The sequence below is a fragment of the Cuculus canorus genome, chromosome 2 (assembly GCF_017976375.1).
Source record: "Cuculus canorus isolate bCucCan1 chromosome 2, bCucCan1.pri, whole genome shotgun sequence".
Taxonomy (NCBI): domain Eukaryota; kingdom Metazoa; phylum Chordata; class Aves; order Cuculiformes; family Cuculidae; genus Cuculus; species Cuculus canorus.
This window is the reverse complement of record NC_071402.1, coordinates 10,139,213-10,158,088: the sequence shown is the minus strand read 5'-3', so window position 1 is coordinate 10,158,088 and position 18,876 is coordinate 10,139,213. Positions and strand designations below refer to the sequence as shown.

Below are 18,876 nucleotides of genomic sequence, written 5' to 3'. Positions count from 1 at the left end.
ATTTTTTGCAGTGATTTCATCTGGAACATCTGGATAATGTTTATCTACGGCAAATAGATTTAGTTGAAAGTGTAAGAAATATTTAAACAGGCATATAAGTGAGAAAGGTCAGTTAAATTAAGTAGGTATTTCTCTCAAACTATTTAAATGTGCTCTGTCCCTTTTTCTTTTTTTATGTTTTCCCTATCCAGTATGGGAACAGAAAACTTTCTGGCTGAAGAGGGACTATCTGGTGGAAAAGGAGATTTGTGGAGTTTGGAAAATCTTTGGGCAATGAACATGAGGAGACCTCAAAGAGGTCAAGGTTGGATGTATTTATAAAGACAAAACTGGCTGAAATCAGCTCCGTTGGCTTCAGTTCAAGGTCTTCAGGCAAATTTCTTGTAGCACTGAGGCCCTTAGAGAGCTCTGGAATTTGGCTAAGTGGTTTGCATGACATCTCTATTTTCAGGATGTAAATGTTGGGCCTCATCAGCTTGGGTAGGGCTGGTCCATTGGGGCACTGTAATGATTCTTGTTGTATTTTAAAGTTGCTACTTCAGCTACCCAAACTTGTTGGAAAACAGCATGTCTTACCTCTTTTCTGCTGAGAGGTTGGGTGCTGATAACCCAGATAGCTAACTTAAAGGCAGTTAAGGCATTTCCAATGCTATGCTGTAGCCTTTTCTATCACTTTTTTACACTTTCCCTCTGCATTTCTGTGTTTAATATAGCCCATGCTGGGGACCATGAAATAATAGGCAACCTTACGTCCCTAGAGATACTGGCACTGTGAAAACTCATTTCTGATGCCAGAATTCTTAGAGAGCTTTCAAAAGCTTGAAGAATGCTTCATTTTTAGGGGCTCAGCTTCTAAATCATATCTACTGCCATAAAAGTGATACCCATTTAAGCTCCATACTGTTCATGCATTTTTTAATATTTCTATTTAATTATTTGCTTGCTTGCCTGAGCCAATTTCTTTTCTCTTAATAAGAGTAAAATGAAGTTAAAGTGTATGCATTATTAAATTTAATACAAAGTTACAATTGAATTACAAAGTAGTAGCCATTTCTCTTATTTATTATGATGTACTGGTGTCTCTCATTCACCCACAATGGATCTTCATTTTCTGCTTGTAAGATATGGGGGAAGTGGCCTAATAAGCTGTCTTTTACAGCTGAGATTTTCAGAGCAACATCAGATGTCTGGATGCCCTCATCCCATTTAATTTAATGAGGACTGAGAATCAAATCCCTTAAGCAACTACAAAAACTTCAGAAGGGAGGGAGGATACTCCAGCAGCCAGGGCCTTTGTATGCTGACGCTGCCTGGTCCATTGGTGACTCTCTCTGTGACTTGAGACTTCACCTCACTTTTCCATCTGCAATGTGTGGACAATGCACATGGGAACATTAAAGACAGTGAATTTTCAGACTGCAGAGACAGGGGTGTGTATATAATACAGAAGTCCGCAGTATTTCAGAACCATTTCCTTACATTGGCACTGCAGTCCTGGCATTTCATACATAGCTGTCTTATTGCAGAAAGTTATAAACATCACCATGAAGGACCTGTATTATTTGATACAAGAAACCACCAGCCTCCTTGAATACGAGAGACAAAAGCAATGATTCAGGTAGAAACACTGAGAAGAAAAAGAAGCTGTTTTGGTTAAGACAGCATTCTGTCCCATCAATTAAAAGCAGTAAATATTGGCCATGAAAATTTTAGGCTATGGAATTGGTAACAATTAGACGGCAGTAGCTCTGGCACAGTCTTACAGAAGAGGCAATAGAGAAAAAAACATGTAGCATAATTATGATTTAGAGTCTATAAAGTGTAGCAACATACGACAACAAAACTCAAGGTTTCTTTCAATTCTATTGTACTGAAAAGTGTGCAAAAGTCCTTCTTTCATAGTGAAGGTCTCTTTTTATAACCATAGTTACCTCTCTTATGTAATTCCTGCATGACTTTGAGAGACGTGAAGAGGAGTAAATATGTATTAGTTTCTAAGGCATATAGAAATTAACTGAAGGCCAGAAGAAAGGGAAGAAAAATAAATAAGAAATGTTAATCTATCAGAAAAATGCAAAAGGACATCTAAAGCTGATCAGAAAATTTTGACTGGAAATAATAAGTAAACATATTAACATGAAGGAGTGGCACAGATCACAAAGATAAGGGGAATGGACTTCCCAAAATTTTCTTGCGGAAAGATGTCTTTCTCTCTCCCCCTCTGTAATGAGCTCTGGAGGAACCTTTCAGATCTGGAAGTTCATGTGTATGCATGAGGAAAAATATAGTAAAGATAGAATGACTCCAAATTTTTCTCGTTTTCTCCAAGGAATACAAAGTCTAAGTGATGCCAGATTAATGGAGGTAGCATTACTTTAATAGTGTCTCATAAAAATAAAAGAAAATTAAAAAAAAAGAAAAGAGATTACAAATTTAACTGCTGTAAATCTGGAATGAAATTATTTTCCTACTGAACTTGAGAAAAATAAGTGGAGAGGAGAGGAGGGGAGGGGAGAGGCTCAGTTATCTGTGCTTTTCTGGATTTATTTGCATTAAGAACTGTAAATCCATCTCACAAGGGAATGTCTGGCTCAGATGTTCAGCAATAGGAATAGATGTTTCCCCATGTAGGTCAATGGGCTGGATTTGCTCCAGGTCAGTAGTGGCCAAAGGTAAATGTTATTTCATTACAGAAGTCTAAAGTGAATCTCATTAAAAACTTTAAATGAGCAATTGCCATTTCACTTAATTTCTTATGCTAAGTTTAAAAATGTCTTGCAGATGTCATGATATAGAGGTTATTGACTAAAAGACCAACTCTTAGCTATCCAGGATAATGGTGGGTTCAGATAACTGGGTTAACAGAAATAATTTGTGATACTGACATAGGTTGCAGACATCCACCTGGCTCTGTAAGAAGTCAGTCTGTGTCCAGCAGGACTCACCAGTTATCAGCTCCGGCCTTGCAAGATTTGGATTAGTTCTTGTAAAGCCACTGGCCACTCCAGTCCCCTGCAGTTCCAAAGGACTGTGAAGGTGAACGTACACCACCATCGAAACATTACAGATCCTGTTCCTTTGCAGTGTCGTGCTGCTAACTCTCCCAGAGAAAACACTAGGAGCACAGCGCAGAGACCTCACATTTAGGAGGACAACTGCTGCTCAGCATTTGTCAGGGCTTTCATTGCCACAGCTCCATACAGAAATACCTGAACTGGCTTTATACAGACCGAGCTTGGATCGAACAGTGGAGATCATCTTAGCTTTGATCACATATGCAGGTGCCTCTTGCAGACCCCACAAGGAGCATAGCTGTACTCGGGCAGGCTGACTAATAGACATCGTAAGACGGGACTGACATCGGCAACTCGTTTAGTCAACAGCCCAGCGATCTGACCAAGGAAGGACGAGTGGGCCATATTACAGCAATGGAATGATTTAGCGATCACAGCCAAAGGCATTTGCAGTGAAGAAACCAGCACCTCACTTGGCAATAGTATTCTCTCTCGCTGGCCTACAGAACATGTAATGACAGAGAACTCCAGTTTTTACCAACAGCTGCTGAGAATCATATTTCCAAAAGCTGACAAGCCTCCAAGCTTAAAAAAAGGTGAAAGAGCACAGGACTGTAAAGGAGTGCTCTCCAACTTTAATCCACAGCATCTGACTGCTAAGATAGGCTATTACAGCTCCTTTAGGTGCAGCTCCTTTTAGCTCTTCAGAGCACTTGTGCCAATTCTTAATCTATGGATCATTGACATGATGGAACATAACGGCAGCTTCAGAGCCCATTATATTTTCAGTTGTCAATTGAACACAGGGAGATGCTCATCAGCAGAAACTCACTCTAACACTACATACAGACATGTTTATGAAGCCTTTAATGTTTCATACCAGAAAGATAAAAAACACACCACTCGGCATTTTTTTTTAATTACAAAGGCCAACTTACCGAGTATAATGAAGCAAAATCATTTCATTAGAGTTGCTTTTTTCTCATTTCTAAGCTAAAACATCGCAATTACAAGACCATCATAGACTCAGAATACTATTTTCCTTTCTTTACTTAGTACCTGATTAGAAAATATGTTTTCAAAGTCTGCTTAAAATTGCTAAGCATCATTACAACTTTCCTGACAGACCTCACTTATGAGTACATTACTGGTTAGAGGTGAAGGGTGAAGAGCTACAAATCGGGATCCAGAAGGGTACATCAACAGCATCCTTCCGAAGAGGCAGATTAAAAAGGCAGCAGCCACAGCAATTAATGAAATCATACCTACTTTCACCTTAAAAGTTCTAGCAGTAAATTTCAGCTCTCTACACTGCCCTTCACATGAGTAACGGTAAAGTGAGTAAAAGTCATCAGCTTTGCGATTAAATGAGTGGCAAGCATACTTGGCCCATAACAACAAATGCTAAGTGTGGTTTAATTGTCAAAGCTTTAATGGGCTGGTACTGTTTCTGGCTAAAGAAAAGAAGCATTTCCAGGTTTCCTTCCACTTAAATAAGTTTAAAAGGGGAAGACTATAGCTTTTTCCTCAGTAGACAGAAGCTGAAATGGAGAATATGTATGGAGGTCAGGATGACTATAAGAGCTAAGTGAAATGAATTCAGCCTCCACCATTGCATGATTCACTTCTGTTTCTTTCTCTTATGACTGAGCTTGTCTCTTAAGATGATAACCTTGATGGCAACATCTTGAGAGCCACTCTAAAGCAATTTCAAGCAGTATACAGTTACCATAGGGTTGAAAGCTCCCACCTTTCAGAGCAATAGCAGCTGTGTGAAAGCTGACCCATCTATCAGATTAAAAGCTCTGCAAGTTCTTCACCTTCCTTTGAAAGCAAGTAACTTACCCGTTTGATGACAAAACAATTCAATGAGGCTCCACAAGATTCGCGGTTGTGCCTTTGCCTTGTTTTCTTCTGAGGAATTGCAGCATTTCACCAAGGACAAGGAGCTGGCAGTTAATGCTGCCAAGGCAAACATCAGTGAAAGGTGCAGGATGAACACCAGCAGGGCATAGGGAGCAACAGAAGCCACAGCACAGCTTCCTCATTCTAAGCATAATCCTGGTGTAAGAAACATCAGCACTAGTGGGGAGCTTGCTCAGTCCCTTTGCTAAGGGGTTCTGCATATCCTGGTTCTGCACCCTGACTAAGCTGATTTTCATGTTTTGCTAATGTTTATTTGTGATATATTTGAGCTCTGAAACACAGAGAGCTTCTCCATTATTCACAGTGGTACAAGCCAACACCCAGATTCAAACATCTCTCCTGACTTGAATCTGGATTTATGGTTCACCAACACTGCCAACTATGCTGTGTGCTTAGTCTCAGCATTTTGGATCCAGCTCAGCATGTATCACATAGTCTATTAGGAAACAATAACCCTTAGCTATCATTGTTCTTAGCCAGGCTTCAGCTTCCAGCAGGAGTTTGGAGTTTCTCTTTGTAGCTTTTCCTTCATGTTAATGACAAAAGCACCAGATACTGGAGAGGTATTTTAAAGTAATGCACATAAACAGCAATGACTAGCACCTGCCTAATTAACCTTGAAGGTTACTCAGTTACTAGTTGAATTTATCTCTTTTCTCCCACAAAACTCTCATCAATTATATGCTTGGTAAACATTCTTCCATGCATTCACATTTCTCAAATAAGTGTTTTAAGACGTATTCACTATTGATAGGTTAGGAGGTGACTATCCATAGGTAAACAGATGTTTTTTCTTTGCAAGTTATATCCCAAACTACATAACTCAGGAAGACAAGAAGCTTTGATGATCAAATAATTTATTAGACCCGGAAAACTAATCCCAAAAGCCCACTCATTTCTTTAACGTTTCAGAAAGTACATAATGTGCAGTCTAGTTCCCATATCCTGGTTCTGCACCCTAACTAAGCTGATTTTCATGTTTTGCTAATGTTTATTTGTGATATATTTGAGCTCTGAAGCACAGAATACCTTCATACTCGGGAAGCTATATATGCTGCACTTGCTAATCTGATTCCCTGCCCAGTCTCCGGTCAAAACAATGGGGGTCCAAGCACTGCCTTCGGCAGAAACAAAGCCATGCTCTCTGGCTTTGTCTTACAGGAAAAGCAAACCCAAACTGTACTGTCAGCCTCACAACATAACAGGTCTCAGCCTTTAAATACAGTTACATGTCTCTTAAAAACACAAGATAAAAATACTAAGATTTTTTTCCCTTGTTTTACTATTTCGATGTGCAGAAGTGCCAGCCAGGGCAGATGGCACACAACTACAGAGCAGAATCCCACATGGCCCTCATGTTGCTCAGTGTGGTCTTTATGGGTTGTGCCTACATGGAGTGCTGGACTTATGCAAAATGACCCTATGCAAAACATGTTGATGCCTATGTCATGGATTTCCAGCAGTGACATGACAACCCAGTTCACACCTGTGTCCTGTGATTCAAGGGAGAAGGCCCCTATTATCCTGGTGACACTGCACACTGATTGAGAAAATGTCATGATAAAATAACAGTGAAGTTCTTCGATGCTCTCGAATGAACTATAATCACTGCATTGCCCAGAACAGTAGCTCAATTAACAGACACATGCATGGGGGATTACTTTGGTAAAGAATACTTTCCTTCTAATGACTTTCAAAAGAAATTTTTACTCAGAGAGGATTTTAAACATATTAAACTTTGGGCAAAAAGAGCACTGCAGGTAAAGCTCAGCTGTTTTATTGAATTTTTCAAGAAAGAACAATTTATATTACTGAATATTTAAAAAACAATTCAGGCAGAGATAATAAATGATTAATGACTATCAATAAATGGCTGGTCAGTGGTTATGACAGTTGAGAATCTAAGAGGTCAACAGATTTGTGATGGGATTGCACCATGCATAAAGTATGTTGTTCCTGTCAGTAATATGCTTTTAACACCTCTTTATTTTTATTTAGCCATTTTTAACTATTTATAAAGATGGACTGAATATTAATAATTAAAAAAAGAAGGATTAGCTCCTATTGGTTCTATTGTAAAGGTGCAATGATTTTGAACTTATGCCACTCACCGTTAGCGATAGACAAAGTCTACAGGCCAAAGGCAAGCTGAGCAACTATAACAGTCTGGTGTGTGAGGAAGAAAGACAGCTGAAACAGACACTGGTTATTTATTTTCTGATGACTTTTTTTCAGTTTGCATCAAGTTATTTACATCTGTGGTCCCTCCAGGTTAGTCCAAGAGAGATTTCTACCTGCTTCTGCAGCATTGTGGTCCTGTTTATAGTACAACTTCTCCTCCCTGCATATTCTACCTTCCTTTCTTTCACTGCAAAGTTGCAGCCACCCTCCACTTTTGCAAAGATGGATTCAGAAGCAGACCATACCAAAGCAATATATCTACGGCCACTACCCTCCGTCATGGACGGAAAGCATCATTCCATGGTCACTGTCAGTCTTTATTTGGCTATAAAAGTGATTCACTCTCCCTGCTATACTGCTGACCTTTTCAGAATTACACCCACAGCTTGTCCTGAAGCCAATAAACTCTTAGTGCAAAGGGAAATAAATCTGCATTAGCCCATTGCAGGACTTTCTAATTATGTCTGAAATACTTCTGCACTTACAGCAGATCTTGGGGGGTCACTGTACCACAGAGCTGACACACACAAAAGCTCCTCCCCAAATCTGGGAGAGCATTCAAGAATAGGCTGACAATGCTAGGTTTATTTCTGAGGACAGACAGATGCAGATGTCATCTCTCTACAAAATATGTTCAAAATACCTGTTACCATGCTGTTGAGAAATATTGATACAGCTGACACAACTTAGGTGTCCCAACTTTGTTATGCCTGAGCTATTTTCCAGACCTCCAGTACTGAATCAAAAATCTAGTCAATAGAGTCAATGGAGAGTAAATTTAAGAGACTTAGGATAAGGCAAACTGCATCCTAAACACTGATTTTACTGACCAGCTCTTCCCCTGAAGATATTGGGGAGGCAGGGACATTTGTTCAGATGTGCGCGTTTATTGTAGATAACCACATTACCCAAGTGAATTTCACTTTGTTTATTAAAAGTCCATGGAAAGGAGGAGATTTCCCACTGCAATTTCAGTCTGCTCAGAAAGGCTGTGTCGACTTCGGTGGTTTAGTGTCATAGTATCATAGTATCACAGTATCATAGTATAGTTAGGATTGGAAAGGACCTTAAAGATCATCTAGTTCCAACCTCCCTGCCATGGGCAGGGACATCCCACTAAATCAGGCTGCCCAAGGCCCCATCCATCCTGGCCTTGAACACCTCCAGGATGGGGCATCCGCAGCCTCCCTGGGCAACCTGTTCCAGTGCCTCACCACTCTCATAGTGAAAAAATTCTTCCTAATGCCCAGTCTAAATCTGCCCCTCTCCAGTTTATACCCGTTCCCCCTGGTCCTATCCCCACAAGCCTTTATGAATAGTCCCTCTCCAGCTTTCCCGCATGCCCCCTTCAAGGACTGGAAGGTCGCTATAAGATCTCCTCTGAGCCTCCTCCTCTCCAGGCTGAACAAGCCCAACTCTCTCAGCGTGTCCTCATAGGGATGGTGCTCCAGCCCTCTGATCATCTTTGTAGCCCTCCTCTGGACCCATTCCAACAGCTCCAATGTCTCTCTACTGTAGCAAATGCTGCCATCTTTTGAACCCCACACTAGGGAATGGTTTCATAAGCATCTTATTTATGCACAGTCCCGTAGCTACCAAAGCAAAGATTTTTCACAATAGGGTTTTTTTCTGGAACTGGGCTGCTTGTTGTAACAAAAACTAATTGAGAAAAGACAAGCTATTGCTATTAAGATGCAATTTTTTTTACATGGGAGGAAACACACTGATTGTCAAAAGTCAGTCGGCAAATTGTGAAATTGCTACCCCTTCCTTTCCCTTAGACAGCTAAGCAAAAGGATGTGTTATTCTCCCCCCCAAGAGTCACTAATGTAGCTGCATAACCTTTATGGAGTGACTCCAAATTTACCTTGGTAAATGCACTGACAGTCCTGCAAGACTGGGACAGAAGTGAATTTTATTTTGCTCCTGGCCGAATTATCAGCTGTGCAAAATTTCAAACACAACATAGTCTGTTCTTTTGACTCTTGCAGGTCACAAACAAGACCTGACAGAGTTTCCAAACCATTTTCTGACAAATTCAGGCAACTGACCTATTTTGCTTTGTTAAAGACCCTGTGCAACTGTGTTGGGGTGAAAATTGTTCAAATAACTGACCATAATTCAGGAAATATAATCTTACCATATTCTAGTGTATGATTCCCCGTACGTGGTGCACAGAAAATGTTTTGTCTGTGAGAAACTCTGGTGTTATCTGTTATATACAAGAAAGCCAAAAGTTAAAACTGAGACTATGAGAAAAATATGTATATAGGCATGCCTACAATGTTTCTCATGCCCATAGACAGGAGAACAAGAATAAGTCCTATAGCAACTGTGAATTCAATAGCCATTCTCTCTCCATAAACTTTGGAGGCAGCTTTGGTTTCCTATAGAAGAATAGTCTCCCTTTGAGATGAAGTGCTTCCCTTCTCCTGAGACCTTGAGAAAGCCTGGAAAGACACTCATTGCCTCTTAATCCATATCCCTTTCATGGGGGAAATCTCTGTACTCCAGGCTGTACAAGGACTTGATTTCCCTGAGATCCCACTTAGGATGACTTGGGAACATACTTAGTCTGCCTTGAGATCCAAAAAATCTGAGTGACATTCCCAGCAGTGTTAGACAGCCTGAGTGTAGGTGGCCACTGCAGAACACAGTGACTCTGGAGAAAGAAAGGCTCATACCAGTAAGTTACGAAGTAAACAGTGGGCCAAGATACAACTTGGGTAGCTTTAAACACTTATCTACTGAGTCTGAACTAAGCATATTGTCACTTCAAGCTCCCTTTTATGCCTTTACCATGAATTTGCTTTGATTTCAGTATCAAGAGTATCCTTTAAGCTCTGGTAAGACCAGAAAGAAAACACAGATGGACTCCCAGATGTCTCCACAGGGCTTTATTGGGGTGATTTAGGCTTGAGACACATGGCAGGAGCTCATGGAAACTTGTCCAGATTTGGTTCTGACCTGTGACAACCTGATCACTGAGTGCTTTTTAAATAACAAGAGCTGGCCCATGCAAGGACCCCTGAAAGGTAACTCAAACCCCAGCTGGAAATGAACTCACCAAAGATTTGTTATTGAAAAGCTCTATTACTGGCCTGAGCTCAAGATTATGGGTGCATTACCCTTCCCAGTCAGGGGCTGTCTGCCTATATCTCAGTTAAAACTGAGGATATAGGTGATCTGGGAAAATTATTCAAGTTATTTCAGGATTGGGTACTTAGCTGGTTTTTCAGCCTTTCTGTCTTACCTCATTAGGAACTGAGTCAAAGGCAGATCCACGTACACACCTTTTAATGAAACTGCTGGAGCTACAAAAGATAACAAAATAATTAAATGCCATGCTGCACTTGAGCTAAAACAGAAACTTTTTATACTTCTGAGGATGCCAATACTTGTTAGCTTATTAGTTTTAGGTAAATTATAAAGGCCCCTCCTATCATGTAAAGGTATTTCTCAGTGGTCTTTTCCCTATCTTAGATTTCAAAGAGCACATATTACTTAAGGATTTGCTCCATCACAGGCAGTCACTATATAAACCTACTGAGATACTGAGTACTGTACTCTAAATTGCCAGTCTTGTCTTCTGTTTAGTCCTTTGTTTTGTTCTTCCATCCTGCTGTTGTCTTTTATACTTCATCTGCTGAATTATATTTCTTTGCAGTAGTTCTGAATTCAATAACTGCATCTCTTAAAACTTAAGCATTAACAAGATGTGAACAACAGAAAACACCTATCAAACAAGAGTTGTAGTTTCCTCTAAAGAACAATTTTTAGACCAAAGTGCTCTGTATTCCATAGCACACATATCTCCATTCTTTTGCTCTTTTGTATCCTTCAGACCACTCCTTTTGTAGTTATTTAGACCTAATTTTGTCTTTAAATGTTCAAGCTGACACTTGATTGTCCTGTAGTTACACTAGTTAAAAATGTATGAGTTAAAATTTGCATACACTGGGAAGAACGAGATATAAAGTGACAACTAGAGAAAATCATTCTATCATTGAAAGAAATGTAAAATACTTCTCAAAATGTAGAGCTCTGTTGGTGCCAGCTTTCCCTTCCTCATGTTTGGCATAACAGTAGCACTATCACTCATTGCTGCATTGAAATGGCTTTTTATTGCTCCATTGTTCAGCACTACAGTCCAAACACAGACGTGTAAGCCAACTAAGTAAAAAGAAAAAAAAAAAAGAATTTGAAACACTTTTCTTTTGATATTCCAAGATTTTAAACCTGGATACCTAAACTTGGGTGTTTTGGGCATATTTAAGCAAAATAAAAGATACTTTATGGTCACGCTGAAAGGATGCTAAAATCCTTTCATAATTTACTGCCTAACTTTGTACAACCCTTATGAATTAGATTAAGTTGCTCATTTGCCACATTTATCCTTAAAATTCCTATCAATTTTCTAAATACAAATTTAAACACTGAAGTTCAGGAAAGCAACACTGTTATATGATTTTGGTTTATGTAGCATTGAGCACTCATAGTTAGTTTTGATGATACAGAGAACATGAAGGTTACAAAAGATGCTGGAATGACATCTGAGAGCAAAGCAGTGTCTATCTGCATGACTAATACAGCTCAGGCACCGCTTTGTATTTGCTTACATTCTCTTCTGCCTATACTTCTGCATGACTTCCAAGAGCAAGCCCAGCCCAGCCCTGGCCTCTATTAGGACAAGCTGTAAGGTTGCTAACTGGTATCAAACATAAAGGCAGTCTTTATTTTGGGCAACTGTCCATTAGGAAATGGTACAAAGCAGGTGATCATAGAATCATAGAATCGCTAGGTTGGAAGGGACCCACTGGGTCATCGAGTCCAACCATTCCTAACACTCCCTAAACCATGCCCCTCAGCACCTCGTCCACTCGTCCCTTAAACACCTCCAGGGAAGGTGACTCAACCACCTCCCTGGGCAGCCTGTTCCAGTGCCCAATGAACCTTCCCGTGAAAATTTTTTTCCTGATAGAGGTGATCTCTATCTCTGTTTTGTATTTTGAAGAAAAAGAAGAAATCATCTGCTAAAAATGGCACCTAGCTACTGGAGTGCTGAAAAGACCTACCTCCAGAAGCCAAGATATAAAAGGTGGGAAGTGAAAATGAGTTCAGCACAGATACAGTCATGCTTCTCCTGAATATCTCAGTGACAAAATACAATTTTGCATTCTTTAAGGAAACAGAACTTCACTGCAAAGCCAAGCAGTTCATTAACTCAAATTCTACTCCCTAGAGGGCAAGACTAGACCATCTAGCTTGTTGCAGTTATCAGCCTTGTAAGGGAAGCAGGTAACAATCCCAACACTCTGTCATTACGCACCCACAATCAAGACTATAGCGTCCTAAGGTGAAAATATAATACATATAATTTAGTATCCTATGCTTGTCCCATGGGTCACAGCATGGTGAAGGAAGACCTCAGAAGAACTTACTATTTATTCCAAATGCAGACTGACAAAGAGTGGCTGACGAGTGGATGGCTGCCTAGCAGCTTTAGCAATCCCACTGCAATGGCCTTGTATGAGACAACAAAAAGGCTAGTACAAATTGGTCCCCTAATACATCCTCATTCAGTCCCTGTGCTGCCCCTGCAGATAAAAAGTTTCTCCTCAGTCAAGGCAAATTGCAAGCAATACTTATAGTCATAGGCAGTCAAGACGTGATCCATCAGTGGGAAATCAGCCTGTGGGCTACAGCAGAATTGGTCTGCGTGGAGCAATGTGCTTACAAATAGACCAACCAAAAGAAAATAGAAAGTGAAACTTAAAGGAAAACAAATGCATGCTTCTTAAAGCTTCATGCTCTCTCCAAAATTACTTGCTGTATTTTCTATATACAGACAAATCTTTGGGCAGCCTGTGATATTTTGTCAGTTTAGTGGGCTGTCAAGTTCTACTGATGAACATGCATTGAGCTGTTCTGTCATTCCTCTGTCACAGCTCTGTAGAATCAGAGTGAAATGGGCCTGAAGGGGGTATGGAGTTGGCAGTCCCAGGCTGGAATCATCTGTTTTGGACAGATGACTGTCAAACTCAGCACCTCCTGGAAGATCCATTTCCTAACCTCTCACATCCTCTTTGCTCATTTAACTAGACTTACTGATAAAAACACCTTCCAGATTTCTAAACCAAGACTCTCTTTGAGCTGTTCCTGCACTGCCTTATTTCCCGTGTGGAAGGAACGTGGTGAATGGACTATCTTTGCAGTAATCATCTCATATATTGAACACTGTTACTTGACACCTGTTAGTCTCCCCCAGACCAAGCAACTTCAGTGCTGCCCATCTTCTGATGTACGTCATTAGCACAATATCTCTAGTTGATCTTATTGTTCTCCCCTGGGTTTTTTCCAGCTAGTCCAGTTAGCTTGTTGTGTTCACAAAACTTCAGACTGAGCTCATACCAATACTGAACTACGTGGGGTGATTACTGTCCTCATGTCTAACTTTGTTGTAAGAGCATGAATTTGTTTACTCAGTCAAGGTCAGCTTCTCACTCATTATAATTTCTAGAGCCTCCCCTGAAGATCTGTTTCCCCAAGAAAAAGCCTGCTTTTCTTCTTTGATGCATTCCTTCGGATTCTACCCTGCTGTGCAGTGGTCTTGCTTCACTACACATTACGGACAACTGCACAGAGAAACCTTCTGGCCGAAATGCTCACATTTAATAGGAATCTGTGTCTGAGAAATACATCAAACATAGGAGACCTTTTTCTCCCACCACATAGCAAGCTGCACTAATTGAAAGTCACTGGTCTCATTAGCATAAGGCTAACTAATGATGCTGCTTAGGAATTATCTTTGAGGAGTCCTGAGTCTCATCCTCACCCTGTTGATCAGTTCACCTAAATGACTTATCACAGTTTCAAAGAGAAAGGAAAAGCTTTTAAAAACAGTTTCCAGAAGTATATGTGTTATTGAGGTTTCTTACTACGTCTCCTGCAGGGATGGCTCTTCATCTGTCATCTTGCCTCGTCCTGCTCTTCCACCTGACCCATCTTTTATGCCAAAAGCCAAGTTCTATGCTTTTAACAAAAGAGTAAGCAATAGTAGCTAAAGACCCTTTTGACTGATATCAGCAGGAAGTTATGTGCCCGTTAATTCCACTGATTTGTATACAAACAGTGTGAAAGAATGTTCGACTTTGACAAACAAATGGAATTACCAACAATCTTTGAGGATACTGTGTGCTAAATAAACTTCCTCAAATTTTCAGGATTTTTGGAATGAAGGCCCAGATCCATAAATGCATTTCTCTCCTTGAGTTCAACTGAAATTAATGGGAGTCCAGAGCAAGAATGCTTTTGTGAATCTTGGCCAATGTGCCTGAACTCTTGTTCAGCTGCCAAGGACTAGAGGCAATGGCATACTTCCTGTAGAGATCAGTGGAACAGGCTTCAAAAGGTTATTTATTTTTTTAAAAACATGACATTAAGGCAGAGCCTCAGCTGAAGTAAACTGTCCCAGTCTTGCAGAAGTCGGTGGACTTTGAACAATTGAAACTAGCAGGGAAGTGTCCCACTTCTGTCACCGTTTTGTCAGTTGACTCAGATGCATTCTAACAGAAAGCTGCTGGCAGAGGCCACAGTAGTGGCCTGTTGGACTACAGGAAAAGTGTGACGGCTCTTTGCACACCTTCCCCATCAGAGGACACTTTCATAGAAGCAGAACAGAGAGATTGAGGGTTCTTAGATACCCTTAGTTTGCTGAAGCCTCTGAGACATTGTTAGAATGTTCCCAGAGACTGCAGAAGTGGAACAGTGAGTGAGGAGCTACAAATCCATCCAAAACACAGTGCTGGGTTACAACATGCCTGCCGATTGTTTTCCCTGCAGAACATTAGGTAATCAGCTTTTAAATATTTTATTTGCTGAGAATTTCAAGTATTTCCCCAGCATGCTGAATTGTTCCAAGGATTGTGGCTTTTGATGTTTAAGCCAAAACCCAATAATCTGTTGACCTGTCAAATAAGATATTCCCAACATTTAATAATAATTTAAAAAATCCTGTGGAATTTAGTTCAGAAAATGTTCCTGTTAAACAAACTCTGATGGCTGTTTTAAACCTTTCACTCAAGGCCTACATGGAAAAGACTAAGGGATAAGACCAAAGACAACATATCCTTTGAGCACTGTGATTAAAGTATATAAGAGATACTTCAACAGAACTGCTGGTGCTGTCAAAATGCTGCTGCTACCGTAATGCTCCCACAGCGCACCACTGAAGAGACCATCGAAGCACTTCTGTCCTTAATACACCTGCTTCTTATGATAAAACATACTGGTGAGACCCAAATCCCACAGTTATCAACAAAAGTCTAACCCGTTGAAATTAAGATACTTTGGATCCCATTGCTAATGGCCTGACCATTCATTTTAAGTTTTTGTAAGGAGATTATTTGTCACTAATCCCATTGATAAGGACAGGTTACCTTTGGCTGTTAAGCATGGTGATGTGCATACACACATGTCCAGGGCAGCCAGAAAGTGTTGGAAATGCTAGCAAATTGTACCAGCACTCCCAGGGACCAACTGCATTTCTTTCAGATTTGAGTTGCAGGATAGATGAGTTGCAAAAGACTCCTAAGTTGTTGATCTCATCACTGAATTTCTTTGTATGTATATGCATAAACAATGTGATGGTGACAGTCCTCCTCATCTCCCCAAGTAAACTCTATTTTAGATATTATTTTCAAAAGAGCCAAGCACATTAGAGTTGAACAGGGGACTGAAGACACTGGGGTCTTTTGAAAGCCTACACTAATAGGTAACAGAATAACAATTTCATTTACAAAGTCCTTTAGAAAGGAGGATTAGGTAACAGTTCCCATCACTGCTGAAATCACAAACACAACCATATGATCCTATTGAAAACATAATCAGGAAAGGAAATAAAAAATATACAACATGAGCTTGATTAATAGAAAGAGATAGGAAAAGTTTTACATTTCAAACTCAGTTAGCAAGGAAATTAAAATGACCTTCCAAGTCAGAAGCAAAAAACATCTTATATTATTTCCTCTTAAATTAATCAGGGTGGTAATTAGTAAAACTGATGTCTTGTGGCATTAGCAAAGATTTAGAATGAGTTACATTTGTACTGGGGAAGTGCTTGTGGTTTGCATTATCTGAATAAATAGGAAAAGATGAGGTTCCTGAGGGATCCAATGATGGCTAAAAATTCATGTCTGTGTACTGGAAATGCAAATCAAGTCCTAAGCCAAGAGCTTGGACTAGTGTGCTACTGTCTACTGCCAAATGCAACAAAGCCTGGTCAAAAAAAAATCCTAAAATTGCTGACATTTGAAATGGGGTTACTTACGAGATCTCTAGTGCACACATCAGTGCCTGAGAATAGCCTCAGTCGAAGAAGAAAGGCAAGCTAAGCCAGAAAAAAGATATTTGAAGTGTTTCTTCATCTTGTTTGGTTTTCGTCTCCTTCTTGTCACTGTTCGGTACTGGTTAGACTCTCTAGGTCTGTTATCTGTGTAGGCTGGTTCAGCCTCTCTACCCACCACATCAGAGGGGACACTAGAGCCTCATCCTCAGCGCAGAAAGACAGCCACGATGTCATCCACGTGCTCTCAACAAAAGAAACGGGTCATATTACAAGGCTGATGAGACACAGCTCTTTCCCTAAAACTAAGTGCCTAAAGCCTGCCCATTGAGTGACCTTGAGTATATAAGAGATGTTAACATCAAGGTGGAAAACAAAGAGACAACATATGGAAACAATAAGGAGACTAATGCCACTTAGTTCTTATTATCAGTCTAGCTCAGGGGAGAATAAGGATGGTTAGCTTCAAGAACATCATACGAAACAAAAACACCTCTGTGAGTAGTGCACTAAACCTTTGCATAGCAGCACTCTGCAAACTGCAGTCCCCAGCTGGGCTCTGTGGAGGAGCTTGCTTACCTTCCGAAAGGGTGGAAACCCCAAAGTTCTAAACTTCCTTAAAAATGGCCTCTCTTGTATGCTATTTCATTTCCCTGTGAATTAGGAAATGGTGATCGTCCTTTTCTTGGGTCGGGATGCTTATTCACACCCTGTCTTGTTTTCTTGGTGCTTGCAGGTCCCAGTCTCCATTCAGGGACTGGCAGAGAGGGAAGGATAGATGGAGCAGCCTGGGTCAGTCTCAAGCTCACAGGACAATGGGAGGCAGTAAGAGGGTGAAAATGGTTAGATGTGCTGCCTCTGCCATAGGCAATGTGTGGAGGGAGCAAGTGTGCTTGCATGTCTGTGACATAGTCAGAAAAAAATTGAACAAACTGGGAATGAGGGAATGCAGAGGCATGTCCAAGGGGGAAACTGATACATTTTATATGCTTCTAGCCAATTATCACTTTTGAAAAACTACTTTGTCTTACATGTGTAGTTACAGACAAAAATAAACAATTGGAAACCTGGGGTGTAGATACCACTAGAGTTGTAAGATGGGAAACATCTACCTGACCTACTTAAATCACAAGTTAAAATGGTGACCTCAGCAGAACTATAGTGTTACAGAACTACTGCGGCTGGAGGGGACCTCAGGAGGTCTTTAGATCAAGTTCCTGCTCAAAGCACTGAAATAAGATCAGAAATATTGTTGAGCTGAGTCTTGGAAACTGCCAAGAACAGAGATCACACAAGCTTTCTGTACAACGTGTTCCAGTGCTTAACTATCCTCATAGAAAAAAAAAAATAAAAATCCATTCATTCAGTCTCAACTTCACTTGTTCCAATTTATGACCATTGTCTGTCTTTCTCCCACTGCACGCCTCAGGAAAGAGCCTTGACTCTTCTCCTTGATAACCTCTTCTTACGTACTAGAAGGCTCTCCTCAAAGCCATCCCTTCTCTAGGCTGAACAAGACCTATTCTGGTAGACACTGGCACAGGTTGCCGAGGGAAGTTGTGGCTGCCCCATCCCTGGAGCTGTTCAAGGCCAGATTGGATGGGGCCTTGGGCAGCCTGATTTAGTGGGATGTCCCTGTCCATGGCAGGGGGGTTGGAAATAGATGACCTTTAAGGTCCCTTCCAATCCAAACTATCCTGTGATTCTATGATTCTGTTCTCTCAGGATCTCCTGACTGGGCACATGCTTCAAACCATTATCATCTCCGTAGGGCTTTTTCCAGCATCTTTCTTGCACTGGTTCCCAAACTTGGACAACTGGCACAGTATGATAGACAGGATCTAACAAGTGCCAAGTAAAAGGGAATAAACATTTCCCTTGATCTACCTGCTGTGCTTCTGTTAACATAGCCCTGTACACTGCAAATTCCGTGCCCCTCCCCGGTCAAGGCACATTGCTGATATCTGTTTAGCCTACAGCCCACCAGGACTGCTAAGTCCAGATTTATTTTTTTATTTGTTTTAAGTGTCCACTCTTGCTTAAGCCATAAGCTATGTTTGATCACAAATGCATCTAGCACCTGATTTCACCACTCCAGAGAGCATGAGATTATTTCAATGATTGCAACTGGAAACATAATCAGTACTCCTAAAACTCTGGCATGTGAAAGAGACAGACTGAGAGATCCACACCACAAATATCTGCCATCACAGAGTTGTGTGGCTGCTCTAGCAGAAACAATTTCATGTGCAGAAGTAGCCAGAAATCTCCTCACTGAGAAACACTCCCTAAATTCCTGCTTCTGAGCAATAACAGCCTTAACTCCCCAAGATGTCCAGCACCTGGGACTCATCTGAGTATTTGTTTCCGCTACTCAGCACCTCTTTAAGTGGTCTAAGCATAGTCCAGACT

At 40.7% G+C, this 18,876-nt stretch overlaps 1 protein-coding gene across 5 annotated transcripts in view; it reads right to left on the bottom strand.

Moving 5' to 3' along the window:
* Positions 1-18,876, bottom strand: part of KCNQ3 (potassium voltage-gated channel subfamily Q member 3) — a 198,115-nt gene that overhangs the window by 86,970 nt on the left and 92,269 nt on the right. Inside the window, exon 1 of one of the 5 annotated variants that reach the window (XM_054059689.1) lies at positions 16,450-16,484. The exons of the other annotated variants lie outside the window; for them this stretch is intronic. Within the exon in view, the coding sequence (XP_053915664.1) occupies positions 16,450-16,469 (20 nt within the window). The 5' untranslated portion in view covers positions 16,470-16,484. Of the gene's footprint in view, positions 1-16,449; positions 16,485-18,876 lie in introns of those variants that run through there. 5 annotated transcript variants of the gene reach the window in all.